The sequence below is a fragment of the Haliotis rufescens genome, unplaced genomic scaffold (genome assembly GCF_023055435.1).
Source record: "Haliotis rufescens isolate VD_foot unplaced genomic scaffold, xgHalRufe1.0.p SCAF_2, whole genome shotgun sequence".
Classification (NCBI taxonomy): domain Eukaryota; kingdom Metazoa; phylum Mollusca; class Gastropoda; order Lepetellida; family Haliotidae; genus Haliotis; species Haliotis rufescens.
In genome coordinates, this window is record NW_025963890.1 from 19,523,125 (window position 1) to 19,543,918 (window position 20,794).

The 20,794-nt window shown below is 39.8% G+C and overlaps 1 protein-coding gene across 7 annotated transcripts in view; it reads left to right on the plus strand.

The window, feature by feature from the left end:
- The window catches only part of LOC124138812, a 119,778-nt gene that overhangs the window by 41,243 nt on the left and 57,741 nt on the right, over window positions 1-20,794 (plus strand). For all 7 annotated transcript variants that reach the window (XM_048399733.1, XM_046505689.2, XM_048399735.1 and 4 more), the window contains 5 exons: window positions 2,342-2,436; window positions 9,310-9,426; window positions 12,990-13,093; window positions 14,011-14,075; window positions 16,112-16,266. In XM_048399733.1, coding sequence (XP_048255690.1) covers window positions 2,342-2,436; window positions 9,310-9,426; window positions 12,990-13,093; window positions 14,011-14,075; window positions 16,112-16,266 — 536 coding nt within the window. The remainder of the gene's footprint in view (window positions 1-2,341; window positions 2,437-9,309; window positions 9,427-12,989; window positions 13,094-14,010; window positions 14,076-16,111; window positions 16,267-20,794) is intronic.

Consider the following 20,794-nt stretch of genomic DNA (forward strand, 5'->3'; position numbering starts at 1 on the left):
ACAGAGTGTGCGGACTAATGCCGATTTAATAGTGCCACTATTATATATATATATATGTGTGTGTGCGTGTGTGTGTGGACTAATGCCGATTTAATAGTGCCACTGAGATACCATGACGTTCGCTTGTCTTGGAAAATGGCGTTCGCTTGATGTATGATGGGAGGGACGTGTGGCAAAAGAATCTCATCCGTGTAACATGGTGCCGTTAAATTCCCCAGAACTTGCACCAAGTCTGTTCTACCAGTGTAGGAGATGGATTCCCACATCCACAACCAAATCTGTATGCAGTTTTGTGTATAACGTTCCCCTCGACGCCTGTAAATACGGCCTCTACAACCCGTACGCCGAAGCATAAAACGTGACTCATCATCTATGTCACCGAGTTTGACCATCCGATCCATTCACGTACGCGCTAGAGATTGTGTGCCGTACTCGTGAAACTGAAACGGATAATCTGATAGGTACTACTTGTATTGTGCAAAGAAATAGTCACTAAACGAATTTACAAATTTCAGGTAACGTCAACAAAAACACAACTGAAATTGATAAATGTAGAGTTGGGCAATCAATGTTTAATGATGAAATGATCTGTCAATCGAATTAACCGTTCGTGTAATGGAGATAAGGATGATTCAGATATAACCTAATATGATATATGATACAAGTATTTCTATTACATTCACTTACAAATATATAACGTCAACGCCAGCGAATAACAGGTCTTGATTTTCCACCGAAACTGTGCTTAAAAGGAAATATAGTGATGAAAATTATAAGAAAGGATCAGTGAAAATCAGTGATGACTCCAGGAGTTCGTTTAAAATGTAAGCATGTCCTGCATTACCGGTAGTACCCGCCACTCAGTTTGTATAAAAAGTAAATGCTTGTTACATGACGCAGCAATAGAGACGAAATAAACATTATTATCTGCATTTACCTATATAAACACTTAATTTTCAGTGGACAAGATTAGTAAAGTTCTGGTGGAGCATTCTTGATTTTGCATCAGCAAGGGCGCATAATGTATAGAGTATTACCATAGTCGGACCTGTTCAATTAATAAAATGCAGAAATTACAAATCAGTTTGCTTCAAGAAGAAAAAGTGCTCTAATTCTAGAATTTCTAAATTGCACCATGTGTGAAAACAAATTGTCTTTGTGTAATTGGAGTAATAATTAACTGTTCCACTGATCTTCAAAAAGCAAACAAAGATGGTTTTGAATGATATGAATAAATCATGTGCTGGAACTGCAAACTTTGCTGGAGCCTCTGTTTAAGTACGTATGAACAGTCAGTGCTTACTTGCCATCACCGAGCCAATCTTTCAGGCACGTTGCATTTTACGACGGGGGTTGTCCAAAGCGGTTACGTTAATTATCCATGAAAATACAAATACCAGAATGATCCACGAAGTGAAATAGTATTCCAATCACATTTCTATATAACCATGTTTTTATTTGAGTAGGGAGGATCGCTGTTGATGAGTTTTACAGGCTTGTTAATCAAACTTTCAGAAGTATGGCAACTAATGAAAAGTTGCGATCACGTGTTTACTATCACATCTAAGTGAACCCTTTAAACCCCACGCAAACATTAAATGGCACATATGTTGATCAATATGTTATCACTTAAGCCTCAAATTATGTACCGGTACTTTAGCGGACTACGAGATGATGGTGCCTTTATATTAGTCCCAAGGGAGATATATCTGGGTACACTGTCAAAACGGCTTGTACCGGCGGCATCTGCATCTGAGACCTGTAATTATTCGATGTTGCGTAGGCAGCAGTTATTTACCAATATGCCGTTATGTCCGGGATTGTTTGTCAAACTATCCCCAGATCGTGTACGTTTGTGGTGAATTGAAATTAATCGGGTCTAATTAATTAGTCAGGTAATGGAATCTGAGACCATTAGGCTCAAATAAAGCTTGCTATAGTATGTTCTAGCGGCAGAGAAGGACATGCTCACCCTGAACACCTGTTGTCACCACTGATTTCCAGGGAGCCATTTCTATAACTGTCATCACTATTTTGTCTTTTATGACCAAGGGAATCTGTTTCGGCAGATAATCGAGACTCATTAGTGTCTGGCGTTGAATTTCTATAGTTGTGTTTGTATGCAATACAGTGACACTTCACGATCGATATTTCGAGTTGTCTTGGGCAATTGGTCGAGTTATCCGAAATTAGCAAAGTGGCGGTAAAAGAACGAGATTTACGTTGTCTTACGTTGTTTCGCCTTAACCGATGTATGTCGAGTTAAGGGTTAACCTGAATGCAGACACATTCAATTACGAATACATCGAACTGCAAAACAATTGTTGTGTTTCTCCTCCAGATACTTCTATGGTTCTCTGGTGAATACATGTGAGTGTCCACCTGGCTATGAAGGCAGCAAGTGTCACCTGAAGACGGACAGACCCTTCCATCAAGGTAGGGATTTGGTAAAGCATATGGGAAAAAAATATTTATTTATTTTTTCTGTAAAAAACTATTTATAGACGTGATACAATTATATTGTGTGACTTTATAGATTAGTTAAATTAAATATGTTTAAATGACCCTGTCGATCCTGATACGTTGAAACTATACTGGTGGGAAGAAATAAGGAGACACATATTAAAAAAACATTTGTTTGGCTTGGTTTCTCATTGTGACCTGAATATGGAGGGAAATGTTTCTTGATGGCCGAAGATTGTTGACGATGACTGGAGATTGACGATGGCCGTAGATGGATTTGTGATGACTGGATATTGTTTGACGATGATCGAAACCTTGTTTAACGATCGCGATGACCGAAGTACAGACATTTACATCTCTGCCTTATTTGAAATACCATGTGTTCTCTTATTTGTTTCCGCCAGTATATATACACAGGGTAGTTAACATTTTATTTAATGAATAAAAAAGTAACAATTTTGCATTTGCTTTTTACTTCAAATTATTTAAATTTAGGACATTGATTTAATGCAAAAGTTGCAATGCGGGTGTAAAGACATCAGTGTAATTACCTATTCTCTTTCATTCCAACCTCGTCATTGTAAAACCTAACTGGAAGTCAAGTTTTTCATCAAGAAATTTTAACATATAAGGTTTATTTAGGATTTGTGTAGAGTACATTGTCGAACACTTTGTGTGTGTGTATTCCACAACAGTCTGTGTGTATTTATTCGTTTAAGCACGGGCACAACATTCTACTAATTTGATAGCATGATCCTTTGTCATATTTTGTGGATGTTCTAGCTATAGTGTGATACTTCTTCTTCTAACGATACATATTACGTTGTCACGTTTTGGGGAAACCTTGTGTGGGTACGTATTTGGTGTATGGACTAATAAGTTAGTCCTCGGAATCTATTTATATTGTGGGGAGGGGGTGGGGCACGGGTGGCCCAGTCGTCTAAGGCGCCGCGATTCGCTATGCAAAGTTGCGTCCCTTGTGTAAGCCAGAAACCTATGATTGTGGGTTCGAATCCCGGTTCGCCCCGATTATGTTTCTAGGTTTGTCAGCACCATACCCGGGTTTCACCGAAGTGTCAAACGTCTGAGACCTGCATCACTTCGGGCTTTCCTCCCACATTAAGCGGACACGCCGTGATATAACTGGAATACTGTTAAAAGCGGCGTTAAACTCAACTCACTCACTCACTATATAAATGGATAATTCAGAGAAAATGACAGCCCTGTGCTATCACACAGAAGTGATCATTTCTCATACTCATAAATCAGGGTACTGAATAATCAATTTTAAGGGTAATGATACATTCATCAATATTGATAACTGATCATTGTTGTCACATATTAGTTATCAACGTATTGTGATTCCAAGTATTTAAGCGACGATGGGACAACGTAGTAGTTAAAAATTCGTCACATTGCCATAGTATGAATAAAAACGACATAATACCATACCCGCTTACAGTGTTGGATAATTTGGATAGATGTTTAATTACGGTATCATTCCTGTTACACATCTAATCAAAGTACTACCACTCCTTCAGATACATAGTGAGTGAGTGAGTGAGTGAGTGAGTTGGGTTTAGCGCCGCTTTTAACAGTATTCCAGTTATATCACGGCGTGTCAGCTTAATGTGGGAGGAAAGCCCGAAGTGATGCAGGTCTCAGACGTTTACCACTTCGGTGAAACCGACGAGCACGGGTATGGTGCTGACAAACCTAGAAACATAATTGGGGCGAACCGGGATTCGAACCCACAATCATAGGTTTCTGGCGTGCCCAAGGGACGCAACTCTGCACAGCGAGTGGCGGCGCCTTAGACGACTGGGCCACCCGTGCCCCCTCAGATACATAGAAGGCGTCGGGTTAGCCTCGTGGTTACAGCGTTCGCTCGTCACACTGAAGTCCCGGGTCCGATTCCCCCAAATGGTTATGAGGCAAATGTCTGGTGTCCTGCTGTACCTGAAGCAAGCGATCCAAACCCTATTCACTTTCTCATAATACATTAATCCTGATTTTGATTCCAGTATCACAAAACCAAACATGACCGGTTGTGGTGACAGGATTATGTTCATACATCAAATCAAGGCTCACTACTAAACCATGTCTTTGTCAGTCAACAAGTAACACATCTCCAATTTCACTCCCATTAACGCATTCTTTTACAGTTGAACCTATGCACGAAGGTAAGACTTTAATGAGACACTGGCAGCTTAGTTTCAAGCTGTCATGATCACACGCGGAGCCTTTTTTACTCTTCTTGAAAGATATATTTTTTCTATGTGTTTATATTATTCATTGGGTGTCATATGTGTCATTTATAACGTAAACACTCATCATACATTAGCTTCATTGATCGTAGACTTGAGGAGCTTATACAATGGGTCCGTCGTCCACCACGTTTCTATGAAGGAAAGGTCAAGCTCCATGTCAGGTAGCTCATAGGCTATACATGATCTGGCAGAACGTTTCAGATGTTGTTTTTCTATCAATTGAGATAGATGTTTGATGGAGTTTAACCAACTGATACAGGTCAGGGCAAAGGAATTTCAAGTTGATCGCCATCCAAATCGGTCAGTTGTAAAATTTGATATAGCTATTTTTGTATTGATTTGAGACTGTTTTAAAGGATTTGAATGAAGTTCAATTTACAATCCAAGTTAAATAATCATCAACTGATCAATCTTACGGTTATGTGATAACGACTAAAATGACCAAGGGTTGATTTCTAAACTAAAATTACAACACAATATTGTTAATTGTTAATTAATTTTCGAAACATTTGCCCACATAGGGACGAAACCAGTGTATCGAGAAAGTCTGAGATGACTCACATGAGGTCCCACTACTATGAGACTGATGGATGGAAAACGGATATTAAAAGAGTTCGAAATTGCAATTTACAGACAAATCAGATGTCAATAGTAAGGGAGTCAACATCCATTTATTATGATATTCCCCAAATTGAGAACAATCTGGAAGTGATGTAAGACACAATACTGAACATGGATTTTCACCATTTATTGTTCTTTGGAATCTCTTGCATGGACATCTAACTTATTGGTTTCATATCTGATCACCATGTGGCGTCTTATGTGTTTTAGTGTACCTGGTCTATAAAACCAGTCCAGCATGTGTCATGATGCGTTTCTCCATCGGCTGAAAACCACTGGACCAATAAAGTGACACGTTTGCATGTTCGAGAGATTCCTATTTCCAATATGGTCCCAGTATGGTAGCCATATTAACAAACCAGTTCGATGTCATTCGGCCGATATTTTACTTCAAGTGTTGTTCCCGATAATTGGTCCCCTGAAACCTATGCTTATAGTTAGAGACGACTTAATGGATCGCCTAGTCAGACTTGATTACTTGGTTGAGTTTATCATTGTATCCTGATCCTGTAGGTCGTTGCTAAAATGCATCGTTGCATTGAACAACAAACAAGGGAAGTCCTAGTTCAGTAAACTTTATGGTATTCATATTTATTCGAAATACATTATAAGCTGTAGCTGACCCGATCCTTGTCAGATTCCCGGTTGTACTTCAAAAGTTTTTACCCACAAAACCCCTTAATAGATATCGTTTTCTTATATAGCAATTACAGTTAGTGCTTTAGACATCGATGTAGCATTCCCAATATACATATATCAGACGAGCTACAGAGACTTGGTGCTGCAGCTAAGTTGTTGCAAACCAGTTTTAATACAAATGCGTACGTGTCCATGTGTTTGTCGAGCGTTTGCTAAATGTGTTGTCTGCTGTATTCTCATTTCACTTCATAATCTGCGTCGCATTAATGCTTTTTCATAACATGACACTGCACTAGCATTCTGTATCTGTATCTTTCCTGCGTGTTGTTAAGCTAATACTTCTAATGCTTAACTCCTGACATTGTGCTATTGCTTAATAAATTTGGATGAAGGATGAAGGCACACTTTCATCTCAGTTGCCCGCCAAGGTATTTTCCTGTTAGTTCAAAACGCTACGCCAGAGAACACTCAGTCTTGATGATCTGCCGAAACAGATTCCTTTGGGCGCAAAAGGCAAACTAGTAATGACCTTTATAAAATCACTGTGGTGTTAGCGATATTGTAAGCATGTCCTCCTCTATCGGTAACACCCGCCACTTCGTGGCCACAATTTTTTCACAAAGCATACACACAACTGTTTCTAGTGAAGTGCGGTCGCTAATGGATGCATGCCAATTTAAAATATTCACTGACTTCAGTTTTGCAATATGCAACTTTGTAGCATGTGAGTTCTTAATTCGTACTATCGGGATATAGGGATAACGTTTTATCTCGGGTTCATGCAGTTTCAATATTCCCTTCTCATTTGGTTTTAAAGCCGTAGAGTAATGCAACATTGATATGTCACTAGTCTAGTCGCCACAGCTAAAATATAGCAATGTTAAAAAGTACCTATAGGACTAGCATACATAACTAAAATGAAGTGTATGAATCATCCTCGGGTTTATAGTGACTAAACTGGGTTAGTGTCTACCCTGGAATATGAATGGTAGTCAAAATTATCATATTGGGATGGTACAGATTATGATACATGTAGTTTAACCCATAGTGGTCTCCGCAACCTCCGTCATATTGGATATGAGCTGATATACCTGCCTCCGGTATTCATATGCTGATATTCAACATTGTTTCAGCAATGAACTCTCAATACTGAAACTTCAGCATGATAAGGAAACATTCGTTCGTTGGAGGAATATTCTCATACTAATAATATGATCAGTGACTTGTTACATCGTGCCTTGTTTTGGTTGTCTTGTCAAACAGTATTTCTATAAGAACAGTGGGACTTTCGTAATCAGGAAAGTTCGTTGTACATCAAGGTCTGAATTAACACCTGGATTCTAGAGTTGTGAACGAGGTGGTCGTTTCTGTGTTCAATTGCGGGATGGGTGAATAAGTTTGTCATAGGTGTTAATCTGGACCAGAGAAACCAGTGACAGACTAACATTACAGTTATCCCCACCGTCAGGATATGACAGCACTCGGATCCCCATTTTCTTGGCTTCTGCCACGATCATTTGAAACTTGAGAAATACCGTTATATATTATTGCTTCCTGAAGACAAACCTCGACAGACCAAGCATTGATGAAAGGCAACTGTTCAGTAGCTAGTCACGACATTTGTACCAGCCCGATCTCAGTCACGACGAGCATGAGGTAGCAGGGATCAATTCTACTCCGAAGTTACAAATGAGATATTTGGGGAAAGAATAGCGGCCTCTGTTGAAGCCAATGTACCTCTGCCGTTTCCATGTGATGAGTTTACAGTATGTACAATGCGACCATTAGATATAGATAGACCTTCATGCTTTAGTGGTTTTATGTTTCAACACACTGATATTTTCTGTAAAGCAGGTGGGAGTATGTTGGTTTCCACAATTGTTAGGCCGTGATGACATGTGGTCCTATGTACACCACAAAGGTCACAAATCAGGTGAAGTTAACCAACGCGTGTCACGGAGAATGGTTGGATGGATGACCGTTGTCGGCAGCTTGGCTACTGACATTGTCTGGAGCTTCGGTCTTTCCCCACCTACAAGAACGTGTAGCACATGTGGTATCTCCTTAGGCTGTTCAAAATATGCCTCACCCAGCAGTGAATGGGTACCTGGTAGGATATGGTTATGTGCTTCATAGGCAGCTTGGGTTCTATACTCCCTGGGGAGCTGAGAGAGTGAATCGAATGCACACTGATTAATTGCCGGGGCAATAATGGTGTCAGCACTTTGAGCATCCGTCAACGGATGGCCTACAGCGCATTACAAAATATCCATGTATTATTACTTTTCCAAAAAACATCTCGTTTATGACTCGGGAATAAAATAGACCCCTAATACTTCATGTTCGTCATGGGGGCACGGATGGCCCAGTCGTCTAAGGCGCCGCGACTCGCTGTGCAGAGTTGCGTCCCTTGGGCACGCCAGAAACCCATGATTGTGGGTTCGAATCCCGGTTCGCCCCAATTATGTTTCTAGGTTTGTCAGCACCATACCCGTGCTCGTCGGTTTCACCGAAGTGGTAAACGTCTGAGACCTGCATCACTTCGGGCTTTCCTCACACATTAAGCTGACACGCCGTGATATAACTGGAATACTGTTAAAAGCGGCATTAAACCCAACTCACTCACTCACTCATGCTCGTCATGACTAAGTTGGGACTGATACAAATGTAAAACATATTTCCTGTTATCAGCGTCAGAGGTGGAAGTACAAAACGTTAAACAACTGCAAGAAAACATCATCAATGATTTGACGTTGTGTTATACAATAGCTAATCACACCAAGTAGAATAAGTGATATGAAGGTATAAAGCTGTTTGTGTCCTGGGTGATTTTAAGATTGTCATGGGTAACGAAACTCCACAGCCCTACAAATATCAATACATTGGGATATTATATGGAGTAATTTACTGATGCTTTTGGAAAGCTGTCAGGTGAATGGAACCTATCTGAAAGGGACACTAACTGATACTAATCCGTGAACGATGTATCGTCTTTTACGCGTATAATTGTCAAATGTTCATCTAAGCTATTCTCTCTATCTTCTGTCTTTATTATTACTTCCACTACATTATTTCTCTATTCTGACTTAACCGTATGAACCTAACGTGTGTGTTACGGCACCAACCGTTCATAACAATAATCAAGTAACCATATCACGCTTTTTCAAACTCTCTTCGGCACCCATTGCAAAACATTTTAGGTTACTATTACTAAATATTCAAATGTTATTTGCTCAGATCAGTATCAGAACTAATCTCTTTTGTTCTGACTAACCCATTTTTGTAAAATGTAAAACACCTGGTTGTCTTGTTTCAGACTGTGAGAACCTTGGTTGCAGTCAGTTGTGTGAACAGTCTCAAGATGGAAGCTTTTATTGTTCGTGTTTGGAGGGATTTAAGCTGGATACCGATAATGCCACTTGCATGGAGAAAGGTAAAGCCTACGAAATGGAGTCTCTAGCCCATATTGTGATATTGTAATTACATAATACTACAAGCCTTGGTACGTAAATAATTGACAATTTGTTTCTTGAAGAAATGAAACGTGTTTGTTACAACGTTTCGAGGCTACCTCTTCCCTCTTCATTATGATCGAATCAATACATATGGATACTGTTTGGTTACGCTTACACAGGGGAGTATATTCATATACAAAGCTAAGAAGCTTCTAGGAATGCAAACAGGAATACAAGGGGGCAGTAATGAAAGATTAACAATGGCGGTAATGATAATTGTTCTATTTGTTCTTCAACGCCGCACTCAGCAATATTCCAGCCATATGACGATAGTCTGTAAATAATCTGCACCAGACAATCCAGTCATTAGCATCGATCTTCGCTTTTGGGATACGGTGAAATGCATGCACGAAATCAGCGAGACTGAACACACGATCCCATTAGTCGCCTCTTTGATGATTGATTTGAGTATATACTGAGTGTGTATATGCCTTGATCGCTGTTAAAAGAAGATGCTCTGACAAAATGAGTAATTCCTATACATTACCATAAGGGTAGCCTAGTGGTTAAAACGTTCGCTCACACCGAAAACCCGGGTTCGATATCCAACAAGGGTACAAGCCCATAGCTGGAGTCCCCCGCAGTGATATTGCTGGAATATTGCTAACGACGGCGTAAAACTACACTGCACAGCTCCGCAAAACATATTATTTATGTTATTATACGCCAAGGATGTCCTGAAGAATAGATTCGACAAACTAAGTGCTTTACGGACAGAATGCGCGTCCATAAAAAACAAATAAAGGACCCAAAAATAAAGTACATCCCCTTAAGCGCTCACTTCGACAAATGCGTAGCAGTAAAGGCGTAATATTAAGATATTCCTTTTCTTTTAAATGAATACTGCTGGTGCCATGCAGCGTAAAGCTAAAGAAAACCTTTTCATTAAAAAGTTGTGTGCATCGGTAAATAGGTAACGCAATATATATGGAAATAATAATGACACTCTCAATAGAATCCGGTCCACTTTATGCACAGGTGGGTATTTCCCGTATATTCTTACATTCCTCACTCAGGTTACCTGTACCCAATACTGATTATCATATCTCTCCCGATTCGGGATGCGATCGTTCGACTACTGCGTTTATATGCATTGACCAGCTACATCTATGTGGAACAACTCACAAGACTCTCCCCTCTCAAAAATAACATCTTTATATATACGACGTCATCAAGTTGCGAGCGCATGTTCGAATCTCCAGAAACGACGTCACGATAGAACAATTTTTATCGTGGAATAAACAACGCTTCGTTCATCATTGTTCTTTGCGAGTCATGACGTACCGATGTCATGTAAAAAAAACATTTCTAAAAATGATCTGGAAATAGTTAATGTTATAAAGTCGAAATTCCATAAGCATGGAAAAGGGAATCATGTAAAGTCATCAAAATAGCAACGTGTGGACATGTCGTGATGTAGAAATAGATCATTCTTCCTTATAAAAAAACCCATTTCTTATAGGCCAAAGTGATTTTTAGTGTAGCTAAATTACAGGTGGAAGTGTCCGAAATATGGCGGATGTTTCTGCACTGCTCTTGGTGTTTCTCTACAGTAACCCTTGCAGCTTTGTCGATTCATTATTTCCCCATATCAAGCCTACCGTTGTGGTGAAGATAGAAAATCGAAGGCTGTAAACCCATGCTAGAAGCTACGGTCAGGGTGCCGTTGTGTATGTGCTTTTAAATCAAAGAGCTAGTCTCATGATCTCAATGGCTTCATCATGCCCCCATTAACGATTTGAGACGCAATCTGTTTTATGAATATTGATTTTAATAGATTTATCACGGGGTCTTAATGAGGCCTGCTTTTTAGAACTTTAGCTTTGAGAAGCATGCTGGTATTGATCCCATCTGTCTCTGGAATAATAATCACAAGGCAAACTGACTCACATGTCTATGACTGTTAATAACGCATGTATGTCCCATATGCAGCCTGTATGGTATATAGTATAATGTAATTGGAGCGCTTCATGCAAGGTTTCATATGACAGTGCGCTTGGGGCTCTTTATGCCAAAGTAGGATGTACGTTCACCATCAAACCCTGATTTAGAGAGCATATCATGAAAATGCACCATTGGTAGAACTGAACTGGAAAAGCCCAACCGTAATCTACTGCGTTCGGCTAGTGGCTAGATGGCTAGTTCTCGCAATGTGTCCCGAGTATGGCCATTCAGTCCCCAAATCATGGTATTGATACGCCTTCCTTGTTAGATAATGGTGCAGTAGTGATGCAAGATTAAGAGCACTACGGGCTTAAAGCTTTGATAATATGCTGCCCCATTGAACAGGTTTGGTGTGTTGCAAACACTGACGTCACACTGTCAAATTAATAATTTAGTGCTTGTCATATAAATTTCAAAGGAACTCTCCGATCCGCACAACTAACCATAAATGTGAAACGAGGCATTAGAGGGAAATTTTCGAGGAGGCCTGAAGTATGCACGTGTGTAGGTGGGGCAAAAGGCGTAACCTGTTGCTGGAGAACCTTTATTGCTATTGTAAATAATTATTCTAAAGGTAATGCAGATAAGGTTACCAAGTTCTTCCACAAAGCCCCTAAGTGGTTCACTCATACATTATTAAAACTACTTCTTAGGCCATCTTCTTTATGTCCTGTGTCATTGATAGTTCATGGCACATCTGTCCAAACCAGAGTGTCTCTGTTCAAGCATGCGGATGAGTATGAGTATGAGTGTAGATACGGTTAGTTGAGTACAGTTCAACGAACGTCTTACAATCCAGACAAATGTGTCCTTTCAACACATCTGGGGAAAAACCTCTTCAACAAAGATCATCAACCTCTAAACTGGATTGATCTGATTAAAATATCTTAATTTCGCATCTCATCATGATTTCATTTTAAACAAAGACGTAATGGTAATTTGTATGGGATATTGTGGTTTGCCATTCGGGGTTAATTGAAATTAAGCGTGATATGGTTTGTACGATATCAACATATTACCTTAAAAAGCTTGGTTGTAACAACTATCAGCAATCACACGATAGTGTAATTACGTTATTCTAACCATCGCTAAGACTCACTCTGTTGACGATTCGGGGGCGGCCGGGTAGCCTAGTGGTTAAAGCGTTCGCTCGTCACGCCGAAGACCTGGGTTCGATTCCCGACATGGGTACAATGTGTGAAGCCCATTTCTGGTGTCCCCCGCCGTGATATTGCTGGAATATTGCTAAAAGCGGCGTAAACCGTACTCACTTACTCACCAACTCTGTTGACGATTCAACACCATTTTCACAATTTGGAAATACGAACGAGAGAGGTAGACCTAAGTAAAAACATAAAGGTGTCATTTACCAAGTCAAAATAAATGCGAATATTATTTTGTGTATTTGCATCAAACGCCGTGTTGTCCGATATAAAGATTCATGATCTCTGTCGAACAAAAGGATATCGGCGACACTCCTCTTTTCCTGAATGCTATGTTGGATATTTTGCAAATACTTCCTTTCTTTGATTCCCAGAAATGTATCGAATTACTGTCACTGTACCGGTCAGAAAAGGCGTGATGATCCCTGCCGGATTTACATCACCACAGTTTGATGCAACGGCCACCTTGAAAGGACGGGTATGTGTTATGTTGTAAAAGCTGTACCTAAACCACGAGTCGTTTATGACAGTAGATACGGTTAGTTAGTATTGGAGTTACGATCGCCTTAGCTCTACGAATACTTTGTGGGACGGGGACCAGATGACAAGGGTTTCTGCTGCATCTCAGACAGAGGAAAAGGTGCAAGCACCATGGTGGCATAGTTAAGACAAGAAAAGATTACTCTGGACAGTCTTGTCTTTATAGTTTTGACGCTTTCATTTATCTTCCGTTAAAATCCGGCCAATAGTGACATTCTAAGAATATAAATCATAACCGGATTTTATAGCGGACAAAACCAAAAATTATCTATCGCCTTGAAGATTGGATGTTTTCAGATAAGGACTGATTATGGCGAGAAACACTTCTGCTTCAATAAGTTCAGCTATACTTATTTCTATTTTTAAGTTCGTAGGGGGAACGAGTTGTGACTCTTAAGTACAAGAATCAGAGGGTTGTAGGTTCGAATCTCAGATTCAATTATAGCGCATGGTTTGCCAGCGAGGGGAATAGATATATCTCAACATTACATATTTCAGTTAATGTCTCACATTACAATATGACACAATTACATACATTATTATTAATGATGATGTTGAATATTGAGGGATGGATGGCCGAGTGGATATAGGAGCCGCAGCTCTCCTGTGCAGAGTCGTGTCCTTAGTCGTGGCAGGATCGGGTGATGAATGACCCTTGGTCTGTCAATTCTATATCCTTTCTTGTGGGTTCCACCAAAGCCGCAAACGTCTGCGACATGCGACACAACCAAGTTGCATAAGTTGATACAATCGCTGTCTCACTAATGTCGGAAGACAAATTTATAAAGAACGTTACCTTCTATTATTATTTCTGTTACATATACATCATGAAACAATTGTCTTTTCATGCGACAGGTAATCTATACCCTGGATCTCTCGGGAATAAAATCTGTAACAAGATTTGGATTTGATGGCGTCAGGTTTGTTATTTTTACTCTACTGTTTTTATATCTACATGTTTAAGACGATTGGTGATTCCATAAAGCGATTCATGGGGGCCATTATAGACCTTTTTAAGTAGAGTCTATCATGTAATAGATTTTTCGAGCATATAAAACAAAAATAGCGCGAAAGCATAGCAGCATCACTTGACACATCACTGTATCATCGTTATAGCATCAAGCATCAAGCGTCAGTGTAGCGTTGATGTTGTGTAGTTGTAGTAGTTATCAGAGTAGCATTATTGTAGCTTGTAGCAGCAATGTAGCAGCACTAAAGTACACAAGAATAACTATAATTGCGAGACATGCCATAACTCACACACTCACTCACTCACTCACTCACAGCCGTGGATAGCATTTGGTTCAAATGCAAGTTTTATCGCTTAATGTTTTCTATTTTTTGCTCTTGGCAAGTGGAACACATTTCTTCAGAAAATAAGCTCAGAAATTACTTCGCATAGCCTGCTCCACAGTTCTAGAGAAGCGTAGTGGTGCAAGAGTACTACCGGATGTAAACCTGGATCATATGCTTTTCCTCAGCAAATAATTTATTTCCCTTGCTGAAAACATCCAAATTGAACGCATGTTTCTCAATCACCTCCTTGCTAAATAACTTTACAACAACAACTTTTTAACCACTACATTACGTTTATTTTAAATCCTCGGAGAACATTCTATAAGGATTGATTTAGTAAACATAGAATATATCTCATTCTGCAATAATAATGATGATGATGGTTACCTCAATGTCAGTGTTGATATTGTTGATGTTCATGTACTGCTGGGCTGTACAGAAATGAGTGTCAACCAAGCGAAGTGCCGTATCAAATCAGCCCAGACTCAAGGAGAGGCAGCTGAACGACCGCTGAATCGAGTTTACGTGCAGTGTGTTGAGAAGATGAGCAACCCTGCAGAGTACTTCGCTTGGATGAAGTCGGCTGGCCTGAAAAGAGAAACAGAAGGCTCTCTGTTTGCTGCTCAGGATCAGTCACATCCTACTCGAAACTGTCAATGTGTGATTTTGCATCAAAATGTAAACATGAAATGCAGATTATGCAATGAATTTAATGAGACTGTCCAACACATTGTCAGTGGAAGCCCAGCTTTGGCACAGACACAATATCTTAAGCGACATGATGGAATGGCTCGGTCATTTTATTACCGTCTTCGCCATGCTTGTGGTTTTGACACAGAGGTCCATCCATGGTACGACCCAGAATATATAGAAGCGTCATGGAAAATGATAAATACAAAATTCTTTTGAATAGCCCCGTATACAGCCTCATGCCTATCCAGGCCAACAAACCTTATCTTGTCCTTTTTGATAAATCCAATGATCGGTGCCTTAGGTTTGGTACCTCCCAATCTTTTGACTGACATTGGAAGGGGATCCGGGTTTGCTACCAGGAACACAGCCCTTCTGACAATCTGGGTAATGCAGAAGACGGCAGTGTTGGGGAGTCTTCACATTCTCCGAAAAGTTCTGGGTGGATTCGACTGGGCAGAGCTTCCAATGAGAAGTCCCATTCGCTGTCTGGGCTGCGTGTAGAGTAGGCAAGGGACCTGAGCTGATGATATATAATTATTACCCAGGATCGGTGAACATTCAATTTACATTCTCAGCCCCCTGAGGTGTTATATTTACTAGGTCCTAGTAACGTGGCAAGCACATATAGCAATTGGGAACAAGTGTTAGGCGCCGCAGTTTGCAACTCGCTTAACCCAAGGATAGGCTTGTCGTGTGTTTGAGATTCACCCGGATTATTATCCTTTCAGCACCATATCCGTTTAATCGCCATGGAGCAAGTGCATTATGCAAAGTTGCGCCAACTCTTAAGTACCATAACTATGCTCGTGGGTTTCTATTAAAGGACTGGGGTCCACCATGTGCTTCTTTAAACTTTGCCCTTATATTTTTTTAAATACTAGAGTACATGTAATTACTTGCAATCATTATGTATGCATAATGGTCATTTGAAACATACTACATAATACTGTCATCATTATATTTACAGAGATAAATCTGACGAGAAGGTCATGGCGTTCCACTTCTACGTTGAGAACATTGAGTTGGAACTGGTCTACAGAGGTCTGCAGTTCTTGACCACGGGCAGTAGGTTATTCGGTGTAGAAGTCGACAATGCTGCCATGAAATATCAGGCAGATCCAGGTGAGTAATTACCTCGGTCGTCAAAGAACAAGAACATGCGTTACTCCTTAAAGCCTTTCGTGTCATTCCAGACAAACCTGTGTCCCTTACGTGGACATTTTCACTGGGTCAATGCGTCGCCCCTGCACATTATTTTTGGTGTGTTTTGCTTATCTCCAATGGGGAGAAATACATTTTTAAATATAAAAATAAACAAAATTGATTTTACAACTGATTTGTTGAAGATTTTGAGAAAACGGTTGACAATTGATTAGTTTAAAGTAGTGCTATGTTCGCAGTGCAACAGTTTCTGTGTCGAAGTTGAAAGCCAAGGCTCTGGATTTCCTCTGCTCCGAATGGCACCTTGTCAAATATAGGGCGATGGGGTCGTAGCAAGGTTATCTCATATCGGGAAATAGTTATTTTTAACGAGGGCAGGCCATATAGTCTCGCGTGCTAATGTGTGGATATGAAAAAAGCATCCGGTGGGATGTGAGATACTCAAATATGAGAAAATACAGATGAGCTTACAGCAAGCGAGTATAGCGAGATGTACGATCAAGTTCTTGAACTACTAGTCATAACATAAATTCTGTCTTAGTAAAACAGCTGTGGGGACTCTGGGTAATTCACAAAACGGTTCACACACCTGAACACACACATTTTGTTTGGTATGTCTTGTTAGTGTGTCTCATGTAAGATCTATCGAATGGGAATACGGGTGACCCAGTCGTATAAAGCGCCGCAATTTAAGGTGCAGAGTTGCGTCACTTAGGCGTGCTACAAACTATGATCGTTGGTTCGAATCCCGTGATTATATTTCTAGGTTAGTCAGCATCCTCATCGTGCCCATGGATTTGTAAACCCACATTAACCTTACACGTCGTGAAATAACTGAAATACCGTTCAAAGACAGCGTTAAACCGAACTCACTCTATCGAGAAGGCAAAACGATGAATGGACCATGTAGTTTGCACCATAGAATACTCAAGTAGTATGGAGGAGATAGTCTGTCCTAATAATAACTACATGTATTTGATCATCTGTTTTGTCTCTGACAGATAAAGAATTACGGTCAGATGTCAATGTGATTGAAGGTAGCTCGGCGTGTGAATTAGGACAACGTACATTAATCTCTTGTCTCGATTATTGATTATGTATCAGATCCAAGGTGAACTACGCCACCCCCACCCCCAAAATACTCCAAAACCCTTGTTTAAGTGTAGTTTACCTTTTACAATAGTTTAATGGCTTGGTTATCAGTAACTATATATACGCGTCTGACCGCTCAGCATTAAAGGAATAAAACAAGGACTGGTCGCCTCGAGTCAGTATACTGGGTCTGAGTATGGTATCCCTGTGAAACTGCGGCAAAGCATCTCCCTTGGCCTACACTTTAACACCGACACACATGCACACACAGGCTACTTTTGCCTCTTCGTCTGGTATTCTTCTAAATTAAGAGAAAATCAATGAAATATTTTGTAGAAGGCTGGAATGTTTCAATTGTTTCGGCTATTTCTAAAATCAGCTGATCCTATAGTCAGTCGCTGCTCAGGTACATCTGAGAATATGTATGACTCGTTTCAGATGTAGCAAGTTTAAACTTGCAATTGACTTGGGGAGATACACAAATGTCCCATACACTGAACGATTATGTAAATATTGTATAGAAAATGGTATATCTTTTATTGAAGATGAATTTCATGTTTTACTTGTATGTGAGCGTTATTCAGCCCTAAGAAATATGTATCTTAAACAATATATCAAGTTTCAAACTGTAACATCTTTTACTGAAATTATTTCATCAGAAAACTTTGATGTTGTATAAAACACATGTTTATATATATATAAAGTCCAACGGCTAAGAGAAACTTAAATCGACTACTTCCTTGGCATGCGTAGTTCATGCAATCAACCATTGTCTGTATTATGGGCCTATGGCCTTCTTACTGAATAAACTGTCTGTCTGTCTGTCGCTGCTCAGGGATTCGTCTTGTATAATTTTCTAATTCGTCCGAGAGTCCAGTTTTGAGGTGAAGTAAGGGCAAATTACATTTGCTATAAATGCACTTCCTCTTATACGGAAACCGAGAGCATATTGGCTAGGTGATTTCTATTTCAAATGTAAAAGATATGTATCGATTAAAGATTCATTAGTATCAAGAAGAATATCAATTTCACATCACGACGCTATTGTTACAAGGAAAATGTCTCTTCATTTATTCGTTTTGATGTCGATCCCAGGGGGTTTCAGGTTAAGAGTATTTACACCCGTCACTGTATGCGGTGACGTAATGGAACGGGTGTTCAGAGTCGTTGGATTGGCTGATTGCCTGTCTCCGTACGCCGATAGTGTTTGACTAACATCTAGTCTCAGCAATGAACATATTTTACAGAAAGAAGCAGTTGTTGAATTATATCAATAAAATATTATGAAAAGGAGCCCGGAGACTCTCTTGATGTTCTAAAACTGCAGTAATCGAGACTCACTATTGTGGACTTGCATGGGCTGTATTAGATATAATTATTTGGTTCAGGGTCTGTATGACAGACAACGATGGTGTGGGGTTTTGCACATAACAATAATTGGATTCTCTGGTCCAGACTCGATTATTCGCAAGTTGGCGTCATAATGAATATTGCTGAATATAACAAAGTAACAATAATTATAAAATAATAATAAAAAGTTTTGTATTCAGAGCAAGACAGAACACAGCGTATGTAAAATACAATAAAAGAACACAGTGCATAGACCACTTGTTCAATCACGATATGGCTGAACTATTGCCAATGTGACGTTAACTTTTAACTCACTCACTCACTCACTCACTCACTCACTCACTCAACTGTAGACGTGATAATCATTTTCCTTGTGTTTCACATTCGTGCAGGCGAAAGATATACGGTCTTGCATGGATAGGTGATGGTGTTCAGTGCAGGGTAAAAGAAAGAATTCACTTGAAAATTGGATTTGATTAAACAATTACAAACGTTATCAAAACGTTACTACGCTGAGGTCCCGTGAAGATTCCGGGCTAGCATTGGTCTTCAGCAACGCATGCTTGTCGTAAGAGGCGACTAACGGGATCGGGTGGTCAGGCTCGCTGACTTGGTTGATGCATGTCATCGTATACCAGTTGCGTAGATCAATCCTCGTGATGTCAACTACTGGATTGTTTGGTCCAGACTCGATTATTTACAGACCGCTATCATATAGCTGGAATATTGCTGAGTGCGGCGTTTAACAACAAACAAACAAACAAACAAACAATACTTGGCTGAAAACAGTCGCCGGAACACATAAGGAACACATCACCGTTGAATGACCTTTTTTTTTCTTCATATTTTTAGCCACCATTAAAACGCGGGTGTATGCTTTCTTTTGACCCACAGATTTATATTAAAACAATTTAGATTAAAACATATACATTTTGAATTCAAGATGTTGTCATGGAGACCGATTCAGGACACCCTTTGACTGAACTGACATTTAATTCCAAAGGCTATTTACCATGTAGCCATGACATGTATATGTGTAGAATCACTCAACTACCATTACAGATTTAAATATGCTTGTCTCATTGTTATTCTTATTAATGTTGATTGTTCATTTAATGTCAGCCAACCCCAACGAGCTTTGTGACTGTGTCACTTCTCATTAATTACTGTTATTTATGATTCAATCCGTGCAGGGTGACCTTTACTATATATGTCTTGGTCCAGAGAGACAGAGTGAGGACTCACCCTTAGGCTAGCTAGGGGGTTAGGCGAGGTGCTCCGGAGCACCTCCACCACCGCTATCATTATGTGCCGATCCGACAAATAGTGCTCCTTGTATATATCTACTTTTATATGGTAAATACGTTCAGATACTGTAAGCTATCGACTCGATGTTGTCACTTTAGCAAGAAACGTGCACATGTACAGCTCCCTTCTCTATACGGATATGCAAGTGATCAGTGTGTGTCTAAAACGATTCAAAATGTGAACATAATTTTTTGGTTATTTGTTATTTCCTTATGGTTACTGTTTAAGAATTACTTACCCGAACAAGAAAATATGGGACATGTTATTTATTACAGAATGAAGGTCCTCTTAAGTAAGTGTATTTTGAGTGAGTGAATGAGTTTGGTTAAACAGCTCTATGACAAGCACTTTAGTTCTATCATGGGTGTTAATATCATGTGTGAGTAAAACCAAAAATGAAACCTACTATCCAAGGTGTTGAAAAACTAATCATCATAAACGATTTAGGATTCGAACATGCGATCAGCGGATCCTGACGGCGCTACTAAGTGACACAACTCTACTCCGTTTCTTATCCCGACATCGTCTACCAAGCAATTCAAAAGTATCTTTTGGGGAAGGTCGAAAACACCCAAAAGGCTAATTGAACTTGAAACTACTTCAGTCATCTGGCGTCACGGAGAGGATATTACAAAAGCAGAAGCATATTGAAGTTAACATATTCGTGAAGAACAAGACGAAAGATTTTTCGTGGCCCAAACCCATCATACCATAAGAAACATGTTTTGAGTGAAAGCTA